Here is a 19,795-nt window from a genome sequence, read left to right on the forward strand (position 1 = left end):
GATGAATCTTCAGAAAAATCAGGTTCTGACGAGACGTTTTCGTTTGATTTGTCTTCCGATGAACTTGCCTCATTAATTGCTATATCCAAATGTTCTACTAGTTCTCTTGAACCCACAACAGCATGCAAAGACCATAAGCCTTCATCATCTTTATTCAAATCATTTATCCTTACTATACAATTAGTAAGCGCGTTGCTGGGTTGTAATACATACTTGGTGTCGTCTTTTGTAAAGTCTATTTCTGTTTTTTGTGGAGTGACCAGGTAACATTTTGATGCAGTATTCGGAAAAGTCACCACGAAAATTTCCGCAAATTCACCTTTGTTGAAATGATTCGTGACAACGTCATCAGAAGCACTTATCCCTACAAAAGAAACCCTCATTTATAATCTCATCGTATAAGTGACTGAAATGAATTAAGACTTGATTGTAAAACTGCAGTTTCATTTGTTACAAGAGGTTTAAAAATGAATCCAGAAAGATCTTTGGGATATTTATCTCCCTGTTAAGATTTTCGGCTTCGTTTGTAATTTTTGATTTGATTGATTAACGCAGTATACTTCCATCTATCAGTGTATGTAATTAAGACACGGTGAATGGTATCTTTTTAACTACTTTTAAAAAATCTTAAAAAATGTTTACAGGGGTGGGTGTTTCAATCACTCTTCAGATGTATTGTCAAGAAGACATAAATATCAAAGGCGTATTATAAAGTTAATGATTATTATCATGGACAGGGATATTAGGAAATAATTCCGATCCGCATTAGCGACCCCTTCAAATAGCGAACATTTATTAATTATATATCATTATAATATCATTTAATAATAGCTTTTGCATTTAATAAATGCTTGTTATAGCCTAAGTTGAATAAATATTTTTTGACTTTGACTTTGACTTTAACCCTACCATCTGCCGAAATATCCTGGGTTAATTTTAAAACATCTTCTACAACCGTAGGTAATTTAATTTAATTCAAAAATCACAATCACATCGCATTGCACTTTATACAGATTTGATAGAAATTCTTAACCGATTGCTCTATTTTAATTTAAAGTTACCTGCCAGCAGCACTGCCAGCAGGAACGTCTTCAGAAACGAGCGCATTATAGCACTACACTTTCACCAGTGGCTCAAACTCAGTTAATTAATCATTAGCTTCGTCTTTCCGCCGATAACACGCAACACGAAGCCTTCATCCTTCGTTCGATTACAAGATTTTTTCTATTTTGTTAATCTTATCTTTAATACTTTGTCTTTGGTAATGTCCGATAGTGAGACCTGAAGGATCTCTCGTTGCTAACGTTAGACTGACATCTATGTTTTGTTTAATCTTGTGTGTTGAATCTTTTAATATTTTATCTCAACAGGTTGATAGTACTTAGTACTTCTTTACAGCTTAGGTGACCGCGTCTCGCTTAGTCGATATGTACGTCCTTTTCTTATCAAACCGATACGATAGAGACGAACTAAGCCACACTCGAACAATGGTACCTTTTTTGAAATATTGCAACAACTAAGTGCATAATATTATCATTATGGTTAATAGTTTATCTATTAATTGCGACAATTGTTTACATAATTTATAAAGCTGTTTTAATTTGAAGATAAATATCTTACCATATTAGGGCACTTGTATATATATCTTATGACTTTAAGGGTAAGCTTCTATTGAGGCAAATCGGAACGAGGACATACGAGGCTGTCAATTAACACTTACTTGTCATTGGTACTTTGCTGTACATTGCTGGCAATTATAATTTTGTTAGTAAGTTAACAAAGCCTGAATTTTACTTAATTAATTATATTAATGTCACGTTAAGTTACAGAAATACGTTACTTTAACTTCCCATATTAAAAAATCCTGGCTGCAGATAACACACTGTATAAGTGGCGAAGCGTCCATAGAGCCCTATTCCCATCGGCTTGCCCAATATTTACAAAATAGGACAACAAGACATTCAGTATTTATAAAAAATGTAAGCGATCTTTGCTTCGGCTTTACCATACAAAACGGTCGACAAACCATATAAAACAAACAAAGTGCGTCGAAATAAGCATTGCACGAACGTGATATGACGATTCTAAGAGTATAATATCTATAGCTATCTCTGCTCCCTCCGCTCTACGTTCATGAAAGTACACCCAACTTACGGTAAATATTTATTTACCTATTTAAGAGAATTTTAAAAACTTTTTTGGGGTTTTTCTAAATTACTTCCATAATGTACCTATCCATTATGGAAGTAATACCTACCGACCGACCGAGTTTAACTGTTAAATACGAAATAATTTAGTTAGATAAAGTTTATCAAAAAAACCTTTATACAATTCAAATGATAAAAACAATGTCAACTAAAATTAAAATAAACAAAATAAAATCAACTTAAACCTATAAAACTACAAACAAATACCTAAACTTCCACCTAAAAACCACCATTCCGCGTCGTACCCGGCTCAAAAGTGCCCATAATGCCAGCCGCATTTCCCCGCTGTATGGCCAGCGCCACCTGCTGAACCAGGTACGACCCGGAGCGGGGGTCGCAACCCCTCTCCCGTAGCCTACCGGCCCCAAGTTTATTGAATTACTTGTTCAGCTGCTTTTGTACAAAAAATAAAGAAATCCTATGTACATGTGTGCGTTGGTGTCTTGGATACTCTTTTACGCTGAAGTGGCTGACAGATTTTGATGAAATTAGGTACGTAGATGGACATCTAAAATAACATACGAGTATAAGCTACATTTTCTGCCGAAATTCCCACTAGGGTAAGAAAATTAATAAAATCAAGGGAAAAAAATCGTGTAGGTTTGAAAATTGGTACAGTTAAAATTATACCTTGTAGCATCCAAATGAACAGGTTTAAGGTATAAAATATACCTTATTGGAAGATTCCGTAGACAATACGAAATCCTTAGAAAAATATTACTTGAATTTTTCGTAATGGCTACGGAACCCTATCTTGGGCGTGTTCAACGTCATGCTCCCTGGCAACCCCACTGTCTGTTTTGTGATTTTTTAAGACAATATGTACCGAATTAGTACCTACTTAAAAATAAATTGTAGCTCAACGTAATCGAGGGTACAATTAATTGAATTTGGGGTTGCTGCAGAGCATCTCTCCAGCAACCCCATAATTAAATTTAAGAAATTCCACATGGATACTTACTTTTTCAGTAAAGAAGAGGCCAAAAATAATTGTGAAAAATAACACGAATAATAGGGTAGACCGGGGACAATAGAAACACGTTATGATTGAAACAAGTCAAATTTCTCGAAAACTATGATACCTATGTTAGTGAATGTCATTCTTTACATTTGGACATGAAGGATATGGCATCACTGGTTTCGCTTTCTTGCATATTGTAACACAATTTTGATCTGTCACTTCTGTCTGAACCTCTTGACCTCTGTGTCCGGTCTGCGTACTAATATTCCATATAATTCTAAATCCTCCGTTTAACGTGTTACAAGTATATAATCATCATCTGTTGTACCAAAGTATTAAAGTCAATAAAGCTCCGTGTCGGATACTTTCCATATTTTTATTTCTGAGCCCTGCCACACTCCAACTGCCTGGCTGAAGATCCACCTCCTCTACACCTACGGGTATGACGCAACACTCAGAACACGCGGTCGGCCACGGCTGAATCCTCGACCAATAACGCTCGAGCGACCGAGCGGCGTGGACTTGTCGAGGAGCCATCGAAATTTTTCGCAGTCAAAACATGAATTTGTGATCTACTATGTTTTCTTATAACTTTGTTTACTCTTGTATTTTGACTGATTAAATTATTGGAGGGTAATAGTAAGGAATAAACGCGTGTTTTATTGTTATGGATCAGCTTTAGAGTGTCTTTGATGAGTAATATTTGACCTTGAATTAAAAAATGTGATGTGGGGACGGTAGAAACAACTTGCTTGTGGACGATTGAAACGTTTTTATCATCCACGCGTTTTAATCGTCCCCAAAAGTAACCCACTTCAAATATAAGGGAGGTTCGATGCACATACATGCTGTTCACAAACATTGCTGCTATTTTTGACCTAGTTAAAAATATTTTATTTAGTAGTGTCAAATTAAAACCGCTAAATAATAATACTTTTTAATATATATTTCCAAAGGATAGTATTTAAACGCACATAAAGGACTTTTTTTATTCAAAAAAAAATCTAATCAAAATTACGGATAACACAGCAAATACTCCACTCAAAATATAACCTAATAAAAAAAATACAAAACTGTAACTCTTTTTTATATAGCTTCTATTTTTGCACATCAAATATATAATTACCTATCAATTTATTTTCAGCATGTATAGGTATACTTTTTACATAACCAGCACTATTAGGGGCCAAATAAATAAGGTTCTGGTCACAATTGTACCTAACGCTCCTCATAGGCGTATAGAGGGGGCCGGGTGGGCCGTGCCCACCCAGTATGGTCTATTACCCACCCCAGGTTGTTGGGCTACCGATTCAAAATTATATAATACTGATATCTTCACACAAAAATCTAGGCCAGGCCTCCCTGAATAATAACCCTAGATACACCAATGACGATCCTTCTCGCTCCGTTCGTCGTCGTACCTAATTTTCTGGTAAGTACCAAATTTACAGTAAAAGTTATTTTGCTATGAGAATGAGTATCATCTACGCACGCTCTAGTTAATTTGCTGTGGAGTCAGTATTTTTGCTGTGCAGTCAGTATTTTTGATGTGATTGTAGTATTTTTGTATAGTTTGTGTTGATGTATATTTTTGAATAGTACTAGTTTTGCTAAACATTTAGTTTATTTGTATTGAAATAATTTAATTGATGTACAAAGGTATATAAATGATGAGAATAAATTGATAGGCAATTATTTATTTGATGTGCAATTAAAAATATTCCTTTTTCAAATTCGCATAAAGGCGTTAGTATAAACTACACATACTTCAGTCTTTTCACGAGACTGACTATAAGTAGGTACCTACAATTGTTAACAGATAAGGTTGGTTATTGTAAGAGCGTTTTATACCTGCTGAGCTGGCAACGGTGCATTTTTGTTAGTTTTTCTCGATTATGCTGTAAAAATTGAATTAAAATTAAAAATGTGTTCTGATTGAACTGTTCTTAATATATATTGTGTCTGATGCAATAATTATTCGTGATAGACTTTTATTTTTTTAGAAACCGTTCATTAACAATTTTTCGTTTATAAAGAATATATAAGTATCACGAATAATTATTGGAGTAGACACATTTACTTATATATTAAGAACATTTCTAACAGACCTAATTTTTAATTTTCATTAAATTTTTATGGAATTCATATATTTATATCAGAAAAAGTTTAAGAACATTTTTATTTCATCTTGGCATATGAACTTAATATTTTTATAAATAAAATATCGGAGTGGTTATGATTGAAACATTGTTATAATTGAAACAAGCACTTTTGTATGAAAAATGAATATGCTTTTTCCACTTTAATTCTGTATTTTTTGTTTACTTTTGAATCATAACTACTTCGATTAAGTTAAATTTATAAGGTAACAGCAACAAAGACAGCTAAAAGTCCTATACATTTTTTTTATGCGCGTTTTTTAAATCGAGATGTTCAGAGGTCATAAATTGTAAAATTTTATGTTATGCATGTGGAATTTTGATGAGCTCATTGTATACTATGGTAGCGATGAAAAAGATTATAACAGATAAAATTACTTTAATTGTGCCGAAAATATTAGGGTGTTTCAATTGACCCCACATAGTGTTTCAATTGTCAGCCATGTGTGGTCAATTGAACCACTCTGCCCCATTATCTTTATTACGTTATGGACAAATAACTATGGATGCTAGACCTTTCAAGTTCATCTTATTTAGGGACCAGATAACTAAACTTGAAATATTTAGGTCTACATCTTTCTAACCATGAAAATAAAAAAGTTACAGGCGGTTAAGGTAAAATCGTTTCAGTTGTCCCCGGTCTACCCTACTGATATTGGCTTGTAGCGCAAACCAGCTCCGCTTCCAAAAGATGAGGCCAAATTAAAGTGGTGGTAAAACTGTATTGAAGAAACTATGGTGACTGTTCTAAGTAAAAATTGCAGCAACAAGATATATGTTCAACGCTCGACCACGTGTGATCTTGGTGTGATCAAAGAATGATCGAACTATCGAATCCCAGAAGCAAAATTTCAAATTTCAAACAAAAGATCCAAATACGTAGCATACCTAATCTAATAGCTATAACCAAGCTATAACAGGCAGGACAAAACCGGCCAGTAAAAACGCCTGAAAATCGACCAAAAAGTTTTCATCTTGAAACACTCATGCAGCGTTGTAATGTTGCATTTTAATATTTCTAATCGAATGAAATCAAGGCTTTACCATTACTCAATCACATTAAACATATCTGTTTACAGATTATTTCGTGTTTACTACACGAATAATAAAGATTAGAAATTAAATCAAACGCTAGTAACGAATACTTAAAACGTTAAAATTCTACTGGAACAAAGTATCAATTGCAAATTGACTATTTTTAGCTTAGGTTTTTTTATATATGTATTTAGTCAATGTTAAAAGTTTATTTAAATACAAATTTCCTTAAAAAAACGATTTAACAAAAAATACTCCGACCTAGGCTCGGTCGCCCAGGTACTGAATTAAACTTATGGTAATAAAACAATTTTTGATTTCCATACCTAAAATACAATTTAAACAAAACTAACCTAAAACCACGAAACTATATCGTCGATGATACTACAATGCTGCGTAACCCACAATAACATTTTTTTTCAAGAGAGCGTTAAAATTAAGATATCTTCCTGTTTTTACATTATGATACCAGACGTGAAATCTCAAATTTGCTATTTCCGTAGATTATTATGCCGCATTAGCCATTGTTGGTTACACAGCATTACAGTATCATCGACGATATGAGAATAGTAATTATCAAACTAAAATTATATTATTTTAATCGTACCTTCTCCTCAAATCAACTCTTAGTAGGTAAGTTTCAAGAACTATACATACCGTAAAGCCGCACAGGATAGCGGACTTCCTTGCAACTACTGAACAAAGTCTCAACTCTTCCATACACCGTCCAATTTTCAACTGCAGTCGTCTTTCTTTTTCTAATGACGACTTTACACAAGCTAGCGTCTAGAAGCCTGATGCCAGGATAGTCGGAATCTTCAGTCAACACCAGATCTTCTCCGTATGGAGTTACGACATGGCACTCTGAGAATATGGTATCGCTTTGGTCCATCGTGTAATTGCTGCCACTCATTACATGGACAGTGTGATTAGTTGTCACTTGGCAATCATCCTCTGAAAAAATAGTAAATAGGCCTTAAGGGGCTGTTTCACCATCCATTGTTTAATTTTATTTGATAGATAAATGTGATGCCGTGTCCGTCTATTCGTACACAACAAACAGAGACGGCATCACATTTATCCGGCACAAAACATTAATCAATTAATGGTGAAACGGGCCCTAAATATTAGCTACTTGTTAGACTTTAGCCGCGGCTTCGCACGCGTAGATCATTAGATCCGGCAGTAGAATTGAATTTCGGGATTTTACTAAAGTCCTATGGGAATTCCCAAGAATTAAACCGTGATTTTCATCAAAAACGATTGTAAAAAATGAACTAAAAGAATTTCCTTGCTCACCCGCTCTTTTAGTTCATTGATATGGACCTCCGCAAAGTAACGCCTGATTCAATAAATTGTTTAAAAACGATTGTGCCGAATTTTATGACTCTAAACCCTGCATATTGAGATTTCATGATGGTATCCCGATCCCGTGGGAATGTCGGGATAAAAGTAGCCTATATTTTATTCCGCATGTCCAGCTATCTACATACCAAGTTGCATCCAAATCCGTCCACCCGTTTTAGATTATCATTTTTGTATGGGGCCAAGGACGGGTTAAATGAGCATGGTGTTGAAAAAAGTCAAAACTTTTATCAAACGTCACGTAGGCCGCAAAGGATTCTTTTACATTTCACTTTTTTATACTACCAGCGCTTTCGGAAAGACCATGATTGAAAAGGAGAAGCGCCGCAAGTAGCAGAAAGTCATTTCGTCGGAACAAAATATGTTATATGGGGTAAATCTTGGTGATACGCCGTATGTAGTCTTTTACAAATCAGGATTTATCATGTTTATAGGGAAGAAGCGAACTTATATCTGTATACAGTATGCCCCACTTACCTTGTCCTAAAATATGAATCCTCTGACAGCGATCACTGATAGAGTCATCATCAGTTCTTCCGCAAATCGTCCAGGCCCCGAGATGTCGCTTGTCTATGGGACCCAGCTGATACCGACACGACACGAGCTCGGTACTGTTATGTGGCACAACTAGTTTACGAGTATTGAAGGCATAGCCGTTTATTCTCGTATTTCCCCTGTCTAAGTAACAGTTTTCTTGGCGACCAATGTTGCTCAGCGTTATATCAATCTTTGACCCTTTTAAAGGTGATATATTGATTGTTGTCAGCCATGTGGACTTTGTCGGTTTACTGGAAGTAGTTGCTGCAATTAAGAAATAAACTTGACTTATCAAACCATTTTATTTTAGAAAAAAATATAGAGTAGCATCAACTTTGATAATCCTTTTGAATCAGGTTTTTGGCATAAATAGATATAGGTAGGTAAGATTAACGAAATTACAATAATATTTTTGTTACGGTTACGTATAGGTAACAATAAAGAGAACAATGTTTCTAGTAGTAGGTTTTATATTACCCATATTTATTTATTTTGTCTGGTCAAATATCGTATGGTTAAGATTACTTACCCAAAAGTAACAGAACACAAAAAAATATTTTCACCAAATACACCTTCATGTTTATTTGCACTAAATTTTACAGATTTTTTACTGTTTTTATCGTTTGTCCAACAGTTGGTATCACTATTAGGAAGCCAAATTCAAGCTATCATCAAGTATTTATTGCAAAACCAGTGTGCTGAGTTGGCCGGCAAACCAACTGTTGTGCCACAAGTTTAAAGTCAAGGAAAACCCACTTTATCCCAGACCCGTTCTTATCTTCGTCACATACGTGAAATAAAACCCACTGATAGAGGGCGTTGGTTCACCATATTATACTCATTTACTTCCTTTTACTCATAGGTACATTTGATACTTGCACTTACACTTAATCTTCGAAAATTTAGAATTAAAGGGTTATCCGTTGCTTGAACATTAAACATTTTTTTATTTAAAAATTTCTTCATGCTTTTTTATATTTACTAACTGGGTATTCTGTCTTGAGATAAAATGGTTTGTATATTATTTAAATCAACGTATACATACAAGTATTATATTGTCTAGAAGAACGTATCTTGTAAATGTTCTCAACAATACACTTCGTGTTGCTTGACAATCAACCGTTGTTATATTATATTTTATCAGTTAATATTCAATCAATTAATTTATCAGTCATATTAAATACATTAGTTCCAAGTAAAGCTATTAAAAACCTGTTCATGATAGTACATTGTGTCTTAAGGGCGGTAAATAAGGAACTACGAACGAGAGTCTATTAGAAGCCCGAAGTCGAAGACTGAGTGCTTTAATGAGTCGATGTTCATAATTCTAGTACCGCGTGCGCCGTACAATGTTTTTTCATCACATTTGCGAGTAAAATTGTATATTTTGTAAAAAGAAAAACTAATATTTTTTCAAAAAATGCCGATACCGCTGATTACGCTCTTGGCAGCGCCAGCCTCCGCGCTGCCCTACCCCATGTAACGGTTCGGATGTGTCACACGACCGTCACTGGGAATAAATTAGTAGAAAATTGTTAGGGGCCATCTATGAAGGTTTGATGAAACTCGAAACAAAAACATGTCGACAAAGACAGTTAAATAAGAGTAATTGAGATTAGAATGTCGATGTAATTAAAGCAGGGATAATTTAGCAGTCAATTTAATGAGTAAATGTTAAATTTAATTGGAGATTAGAATTGTGTTGTTCGGGTATAATAATTAATGTAAAAAAACGCCATCTATGGTCAATTAAAGGAATTAATGGTAGGCGTCATGGAAAATTAGTGAACTAATGCCGAACTGGGTTTAGCGGCAGATTAACCTGGGAGGCTATTTAGTTAGTTTCACGTGGGAATTATAGGTCGCTTTTGGTAATGGAAATGTAAATTTTATCTAAAAACAAGAATATGGTCACAAATTCATCAAAAATAGACTTGATATAGTAATAGAATCATTAGTATTAGTCTACAGTAGATCTTAGATACATTTGATGTTAATAATTATGTTAATTTAAAGAAATATCAACGAAAGCATCATGGAAACGGCAAGTTGTCGAAATTAGCTAAATAAGTTAAAAAAACCGAAAATGCAAGCATTACGTAATCATAGTATAGATTATTGGTTCATTATCTATTTATAAATTTAAGTTTTCATTCAAACGGAGTAGTATTAGCAGAGTAATTACACATTTAGTTATGATGAAATTACAAGCACTCTGTCGCACTGACTTAAAGTAGGAACGTGGCGAAATTATAAGCAAATTTTGAGTAGCGTTAATACGACAAAGGGAACTATGAATAAGTGGCGCGAATTTGGGGATACCAGTTAATAATTGTAGGCAAATTAGCTATTTTATAACGAACAATAGAAGTATGTAATTGGCTATTTATATTCAAAGAGTGTAGGGAGTAATAAGTAGAAAATTATCATTAGAGGTAAGATTATTGTTAGATAGGTTAAGGAAATTAAAACGTTGAGGTAAAATTGAAGTATTTGACAAATACATATAAATATTTATTGAAAATTATTGTTGTAGCACAATATAAAAATGAAACGTATTTACTAGAATAGTTAAGCTAGGATAGTGTCAAGATAAATAGGAAATTTTAGTTCAAGAATAAATTTTACGGATAAAATTTGGCTATTTTGAGATAAGGATTTGGCAGAAGAAAAAGCGAGAGCTGGCAATGTCAACGTTGTCGACTTTGGTAAGCTTGGCGTCGTTTGGTCGCTTGGCGCGAAAATACCAGAGGTCCCGGGAGAGAAGCTATAAATAGAGGTGACACAAAAAAGGCGGGAGCCAGATGGATTTAGATTTCGTAGAGTCAACATCGTTATTTTGCTAGTCGGGGGGTTTAGTTTCTGTGCGCCATTTTGTTAACAAATTAGAGTCAATAGTATCGGTTAATTTTAATTCATTAATTTTAATTGGGGTTTTTGATTTATTTTAATTTGAATTAATGTTAATTTACAAGAATGTGAGTATTTCTTCAGGAAGTAAAGTGTCGGGGTCTTGATCATTAATCTGCGGAATAATGATTAACTCTCTGGTTTTTTAACTATTTGTGAAATATTTAGTGCTGATTTTCATTCGGAAAATCTTTGTGTGAGGGAAACTTTGCGGTCTTGTGGCGGTGAAGTTCCTTATTTGTTCTTGTAGTGTGGAGTGATCGTTTTATAGCGTTTCATTTCAGCCTACGTATATTTTGTACTAACCCATAACTTTTCTGTGTTTTTCCCAACTTAATGGAAATGACTTTGGTTCCTCCATAACGTACCTTGGTTGAGCTTTAAGTCCGCTTATATCGTCTGACACCTAACGGTGACAACCGTGGATAATATAGGCTTCCACTTCCTGAAGCTGTGGCGGCTTCAGCGGCAAATTACTGTCGTACCAGCCACCAGTGGATTCTGTTTGTCTTTTGTAACGACTAAGTAGCGCTCGTCGAAGTGAATGCGTGTCTTGTTGACGCTTGGTTTGTACTTAAGAAACTCAGAATTCCTGTCCCCTATTTATTTACGTATTTATGCACAACGTTAGGTATTCTGCTGTTCCGCGGGGCTCTCCGTCATAGGGACTTTCCTTCGGGAAAGTTGAGAGCTCAGCACCATTTAGGGACCGATAGGGCTTTAGGTATACACACCATCATTGTTGATAGGAGATTAGAAGAAATTCATTGCACCGTGAATTTCTACATTACACTAAATGTACATGTGGGATTAATTCCCTAGTTTTGCTAATCACAGACAGAGAGTAGGGGCCTCAGGCAAGCTTAAAGTACAATTGTAGGATTTATTAGGGCTATATAGGTAGGGAAGTTCATAGGGCTTAGCTAGAGTAGCGTTTCCTTACACCGGGAAAAGTTACTATTTTTAACTCACCACACAATTAGTTCACCTATGAGGGTTTTCCTCCAAATTGCTAAACTCCAACACAGAGCTAGGGAAAGCTTAAACTCGCACACACATAGTTTTAAGGCATAAACTAGATTTTAAGAAATAAAATAGTTAAAACATAAAATTTATTTAAGTACTTACGTCAAAACTTCATTATACAAAACTTAGTTCATAAGAACTTGACTACGAATAACTTTATTAAAATTAGTAAGTTGACTTCAATTTAAAACCAAAATACGGTTTGATCATTTTGTTAAGAGTAAATAACAATAACATATTTTAGCTGTCTTTCCTATAATGAATAAGCGGGAATTGATATGACACGATCTCATAGCTAAGTGGACAATTAAATGCCAGATAACTTACTGAATAATATTTAACACAATTATCATCTAATTTCGATTTGAATTACGATTGCCAGCTAAAATAAGCTTTGTTTTGATAAAATTAATATCAAACATCATATTCATACTTTTGATCAAGATCTCATCAAATTATGTCTAGTAATAAGTTAGAGATAAAATCGTAGAGGGTTTTGGACCATCTATCAATTAAAATACAAAAGTCTTTCGTGTTATAAATACATACTAGCTGTTTTAGTTGTCGTACCTACTTACATTGAGTGAACGGATGTAGAAATCCTGACTACGGTCGATAGCTTACGTTGACACATACCAGGCAACAGTCTATCTGGAAATTTACGTACTTTTCATTCGATCTCGATTTAAACATAATTGATTAAGGATTGATAGTTGAAACAGTTTATTGTTCATTTAAAATATATGAATTGAGACAAAACTAGTCATAGACGAGTCCAAAACCTAATACAAAGGTTATCTTGAATACCCAAGGGTTATCTAGTTATAAGCTAGTTAGATTATTATTAACGCTTGTGTTCTGGGCGTAAAGTATAGAAATCGGTACTTACTTTCTGCTTTACTCTGGTAACGCCAAATGCTGGTAGAACTAGAAAATTAGACTAAGTAGATAGCTCATTAAAATAAGTGAAAGTCACTATGAGATAAGTAATTATACCAAAATAAAATTATGTCAAATTAGACATTCCATATATCTAAGATAGATAAGACATAATCTAAATTAAGAGATACTAGTGCCTATAGTAAATGAATAGCTGTAGTGTCTAAACTCATTCCTGAACTAATTATCAAAGTTATAATTAAGCATCTCATAGAGTATTCTAATATAAGCATAGAATAAGTAACCATAAGTCTAAAACTAGATTCAACTTGTTACAAAACATTGTGTTTGTATTTCCATACTTTGATTTGAATGCACCGAAAGTTAGTGCTTAGTCTAGTAAAATCACAACTTGACATATCCATAGAGATATATTGCTCTGGTGTGCGAAAGGAAAGGGTCGGGGGTGGCAGGTTGAGACCCTCCGAGACCTCAGGTCTCGGTATTAAACTTAGTTTTAAGTCAAAATAGATTCAGAAGTAATACAAACACAAACACTATCCGTAGTAGAAATATTTCCTCTCATTTTTCCAAACTGATTATTCTAGGTAACCTGAAAGATCCATTTCTAGAACTATCCAATCTAAACTTACTAGTATATCTAAATTCACATCTCAGTAATTAGAATTACACCCTAAAGTTCAGTAGAGTTCAATCTAGAGTCAAAATTATCACGAAGTTAGGTACTGCTTAATTAATTATAACATTAGAAACACAACTGTAGGTTTTTCAAATTAATTCTCAAATAAAAGCACTTAGGTTATTGCTGGGCATAAGGTAGGTTCCTATCCACTAGACGATTCACGATCACAAGGCCATAAATTAATTTAAGTTAAATCACCATAGCGTTATCACAATTTAAGTGAAGTATTAAGTAGGTTAAGAAGGGGTAGTTAGTTAGTCTTTAAAATTAGCTATTAATTCAAGGCCAGGATGCAATAAACTTCAGTCACATATAGAGTACTCAAAGGGCTTATTACACCCAGCCTGACCATGCGCCCGAAGTGCGCGCGTCGCGCTCCTGCACGCCATGCAGTATCACACTCCTTTACCGACCTTGGGCTTCATGACAACAAAATTAGTACGAGCAATGACTCATTTACCGACCACGGGTTTCATGACAAGCACATTAAGTTCGAGGGTTTTATTTGGGGGTTGCAATCAAGGTAGCCTGCATGTTACGACACTGTTTACGAGCAAGTGTGATGAAAAAATTTTTAATAACTTAGTACCTACTCTTTAAATTAGATATAAGATATTATAAAATTTAGTTATAAGATAAAAACTAAATTTGGCTATATTTTCGTATCATTAAATTTTATTTATACCTCATCATCATCAGCCCACAGCAGTCCACTGCTGGGCATAGGCCTGTTCCATGGCGCGCCACAACACTATCTCCAGCCCCTCGCATCCATCCGCTGCCAGCCTAATGAACCTAATACACCTAACCTACCTAACCTTTGAACCTATTATACCTAATGAACGAATATCATAAACTACATAAAACTAAAACTGAATATAAGCTAAACTAAAACTATCGTTATTTACTCCTTGATTTCAAAATAGCAATAAGTATGTGATGGAAAACTTTAGGCGAGTGTAACATTCTGTCACTATGATGTAGTAATATTGTAAACAAATACATCAATGTAAGTCTACAGTGAACTTCCTTTGTTTTGACATTGGAAATGTCTTTTCGTTCGCTCCAGTGTAGGCTCGTGATCCCCTTATCTCGGAGAGTAGTGAAGATATGATATTAAAAAAGGGCTCAAAAAAACATGAGAGCTGTATGGTGCAAAAGAATTATTCGAGAAAGTCAAAAACGAAAAAAGTAATGGCCGAAACAGTGAAAAAAAATATTTTTCACACCTCTCCTTCAGAAAAGTAACTTTTCCTCCCTGACGAGAGGGAGCAAAGTGCAACTTTTCTGTTCAAGGCTTTTCTAAGTGTTTTATTGCAAATGCCATTTTTTGAAGTTGATAAAGCCACGCCATTTTCTATGCTAGTTATTCTTTAATATTATTTAGAATATTTTTTCAAGTGTTTTAATGCTCTGTGTGAAAAGTTGTATGAGCCATTCGGGAACAAAATTATTTTCATCTTGGGCGTTAACTCACTATTGTAGAATCCTTCGCTACTTTCTGGATTCAATTTACGCCCTCGCCGTAAATACACCATTTTGCTCCCTTGTGACAAATAACTATTTTTTCGAATTTTTGATTTTGGCCCTCGATATTTTGGAAACAAGAATGATATCAAAAATTTGAGAAAAAATCCTCTGGGCAATTTAGTCAGCTACAATTTGAGCCTAAAACAAAGACGATCGGGTTAAGGGTTTGCCGTGTAGCCTGAAAAAAGTCAAAAAGTCAGAACTCTACTTACTCTACTCTCAGCGACAATATTTTTTCGAATTCCGTAGATTAATTTCCCATGTGCTCGATAGTGTCTGAATTTTTTGACTAATTTCATACGTTAGAAACATTTTATTTGAAACAGCAACTTTACCTACCACTTATCTGAGAATTAATAAAAAACATACAAATAATTGATTGGCACATCCGCAACAAATTTAGTCAAATGTTATAAAATATACAAATAATACTTAAATCCCGAACATACTTCGTGAATAAATTTCAACAAATCCGACCCCCACCTATAGAGCCGTCCGATCCAAAGCTCCCCATTGTGCCAACAGCATTGCCCTGTTAAATAGCAATGAAACCCTTTGTTTTTGAATGAGAGCTGACATAGCATTCCTAGGAAGCCCGCATGAACATTGTATGGTGTAAGAGCTATAATCTAGAATTAATTAATTATAAACTTTACCCTTCCTGGGTTTGAGCTGTACCAATGCGCTAATACTGGATATGCAGGCAAGGCAATACAGGTGGTTTTGTACAAATGCAAAAAGCGTAAAGTGAGAATAAAATAGTTGGACAAAATTGTGTACTTTTATGTCTACTTGCTTTCTTACGAGTGTATCTACCACCCACTCTACGGTATGTATGATATGAATGATAAAAGTTCTTCACAAATAAAAAAGTTTCTCTAACATCTCTTTGCAAGTCCTTGTATTTATTTTATCATTGATATCTTCTTCTCTTCTAAGTCGCTACACTCTTGACAAAGCGGTTGTGATCGTCGGATGAGGACCGGCAGTGAACCTTCATGACGATTTTCTTGGCAAAATAGTGTGATGGGTTCCCTTTGCCTTTCACACCGCAGACCTGAAGTCCGGTGGTCACAGTTGATAACATTAGAATGCTGCTGCGGCTGCAAGGCCACAGATCAGTAGAGCCACCCGGCACCCGACCAGCACTGCCTCGTCTTTCGGCGTCCACTCGTTGTCGACAGGTGGTCCACAGGTGGACGCCGCGTTGACAACGAGTGGACCTCGCGAGGTCCACGAATTTCCTAGTAGTAGCCCATGGCAGGGAGCAGCGAGCTGTCACCGAGTGGTCCACTCGCCGTCCGCGCGCCGCGTGTGGCAACCTCGCGAGTGAGGCGATCCGGTGACGCTACGGAGTTGATGTAGTGAGCGCATGCCCATACAAATCCATATGAAGAATAATATCCGCTCGAGGAGGCGGATGCCCGGTGGCTGTAATGACCTTTAGTCGCCTTTTTTTTTTAATGTGTTGTCTTTCTTTCTTTTACCACCCACGGGAAGAAATTGTTCCATTTTATTTTAAAATCGGGTACGGCACGGACTGATCATTACAATGGCACCTGTTAAACAGCTTCTAAGTAGCTTAATTACAGAATAAAAACTTGCTTATTAATGTCTAACCGTTATTCTAATTTAATTTGAGTTCCTCTTAAAGCACACTACACTTTAACTTAAAGACTCTACAGTCGTTAGATATTACGTGCCATTCTAATTCAGTACTACGGCGAATATAAACAGACAAGCTAAGTGGTGTCAGCGCCTGATCACACGCACATTAAACGTGGACCTCCCGTCCTGAGGATCGCACACGGTGACCACACGATAACGATTGCAGTGTACTTTATTTACTAGTATCTTTCCTGCAAGTTTTTTTCTGGGTCCCACTCAGGCACTTTTTGTGTATGATTTTTTACCTATTTTTTTCTTTATTATTCAAGTTTATTAGTATTGGCAAGTTTTCAGAGTAAATAATAGTATTTTATATTTGACAACATTATTAACGACTGTTTATATACCTGTGGTCTTACAATAAATGATTTGAATCTTTGAATCTTGAATCTTGAAACATTAAGCTCTAAATGTCATTAATTAGTTTAGTTACCTAACTAACACCCTACCAATAACAACACCCAACACCAACACTCAACACCAACCAGGAAAAAAACTAGGAACTACTTTGAACAAACTTTGAATAAAAAATGTGGCACTGATTAAATTTCACTAATTGGGGCACAATTACCTGCATTAATAACTGCCAAAACGGAGCGTGCAAATATATTCGACACATCCTACCGGCCCTAGAAATAGAGTCGAATCAGATATGTATTTGTGTCAGATATTGGTGCTGATTGTACCCAGTTTAAAGAAAAAGTAAATACGATTATTAAAGGTATAAAAACTAAATTGAGGGATTCTCTTCTCGGTAACCTTGTCCACGGGGATCCACAATAATATGTACCTATATGCATATACATTTTTTTTCTTTTGTTACTTCTGTTTGCAAGTTTGTACAATGTAGAATGAGGTGGTTAGGTAGTTATGTACTTAAATTAAAATAAATTGAGCGCTTCTCGCCAATAAACGTTACAGTTTGGCGAGAAACACTAAATGTAATGCATGTTTAATTGTTTAAAAAAAAAACGGTTTGGTCGCCCTAAAACTACTGAAAAGTTTACCCTTTGATGGTGAATCCTTTTTAAAGGTAAAGGGCACCTTTAGAGACCGTCCCGCCGCAGTCATGGGTGCCCTACCCTCGCAGGCGATTAGGCCTGCCCACCGCACAATGGGCATTCAAGCGGCGAGGCTAACCACCCATATGCGTCGTACGCCACCCTGCGAGCCCTTATAACTTAAGTATTTATTAAACTTTGATTTAGGGATATAGTCACAAGACACATGTACTCGTAAGTCTAGATTACACAATATAGTTTGCAATTTTATTTTTAATCGAATATCATCATGCCAGCCTATATACGTTCAACTGCTGGGCACAGGCCTCCTCTCAGAACAAGAGGGCTTGGGCCGTAGTTCCCACGCGGGCCCAGTGCGGATTGGGAACTTCACACTAATGTGATTTGTTATTGTTAAAGTCTATTGACTACTAGAAACATAGGGAAGCTTAAAGCTACATTATCTTAAAGAATGGTTAAAACGAAAATGTAGTTTTTTTGAAATTGCATACGTTTTTATTACAAATTCCAAATAAATCACCAATCAAACATATTAAGGCATATTATAAAAAATACTTGTTGTAGCTTATTGAATAAAGATATTTTAACTTTGATTTTGAATTTACCCTCCAAAAATGGCTTACCTATATGTTAAAAATTTAAATCATTTATTTACGTTATTTACGTTACAGATCCGTATTGGATCACCTATTAGTACATTTTTGCCAATTTTTTACTCAATCGGTTCACAAGATTTGGAGCAAATTAGTTATGACAAATGGACCGACCGATAAACAGACAGACACGCCAGTGATCCTAAAAGGGTTACTTTTTTTCAATGGAGGTTTTGCGAGCCTTCGCGACCCCTTATAAAGACTCTTCGACCCCTTATAGAGAAGAGACTACGACTCCCATGTTGAAATAAAGTGATGTAGAGCAAAAAAGACATTACTCGTATAGTGCGTTGTTATTTGATTCATTTGAATGAAAGGCAGTGTCTCACCCAAAACGATGCCTCTTCGTTTAATTGGATGTTTAATTGACGTTTTTCGTGACCAGTCGCATTTATGTAACACCTAGTTAGTTGTTCGTCATACTAAGTAAGTACCTATAGCTCAATAATACGCAGTAGGTACCTATAGTTTTCCATCGGTCGATACCTATATTTTCATAAATGATGACTTTATTACAAAACATTAAGTTCAGGAGACTATAATTGCATTCATTTCCTAATAGTTACGAGTTTCACCTTTAAAAAAAAGGCTCTTTTTGTTAAAGTAAATATGAAACCCATTCAAAATCGTCGCCGGTTTTTTCTTTTTTGTTTGTATTACTAGTTTTCTTTAAGCAATTTTTTTTATATGTATATTCCTGACAGTTATGTATGACGAATCTAATGATAGCTCACGTGCTGAAATCCGTCTAACAGTTCAGGATCAAAGAAATCTAGACACGCGGTAGCGTGTCAAGCCAAGTTTAAGCTAACAGAACTGGCGAGCAGCACCGTGTGTAATTTTACCCACAAGAACCATTTGGAGCCACTTTTGACCCCCTCATAACTCAAAAACTATTTCACATTAAAAAAAAAATTGGCTCATTTATTGAGACGTGTAAGATACATATGTGCTCCAAATTTCATAAACACATCTCAAACGGTTCTTATTATTAGGTACCAGATTCCAGGGTGCCAAGTTCATTGGTCAGTTCTGAAATTTATTTATAACAATATAAAATATTTTATAACAACTTCAAATATAATTTCTTCTTCTAACTAAGGATGTTATATTGAAGCTTACAGTCGGACTTGGCTAGTT

General features: G+C 35.2%; 1 protein-coding gene across 1 annotated transcript in view; it reads right to left on the reverse strand.

Annotated features, from left to right (window-relative positions):
- The window catches only part of LOC141439308 (uncharacterized), a gene marked incomplete in the record, with an annotated part of 21,954 nt that extends 12,969 nt beyond the window's left edge, over positions 1 to 8,985 (reverse strand). Inside the window, 4 exon segments of the mRNA XM_074103573.1 lie at positions 1 to 364; positions 7,020 to 7,316; positions 8,205 to 8,528; positions 8,794 to 8,985. Of these exon segments, the coding sequence (XP_073959674.1) occupies positions 1 to 364; positions 7,020 to 7,316; positions 8,205 to 8,528; positions 8,794 to 8,842 (1,034 nt within the window).
- Between the last annotated feature and the right edge of the window lie 10,810 nt (positions 8,986 to 19,795).

This window comes from Choristoneura fumiferana, chromosome 20, assembly GCF_025370935.1.
Source record: "Choristoneura fumiferana chromosome 20, NRCan_CFum_1, whole genome shotgun sequence".
Lineage (NCBI taxonomy): Eukaryota > Metazoa > Arthropoda > Insecta > Lepidoptera > Tortricidae > Choristoneura > Choristoneura fumiferana.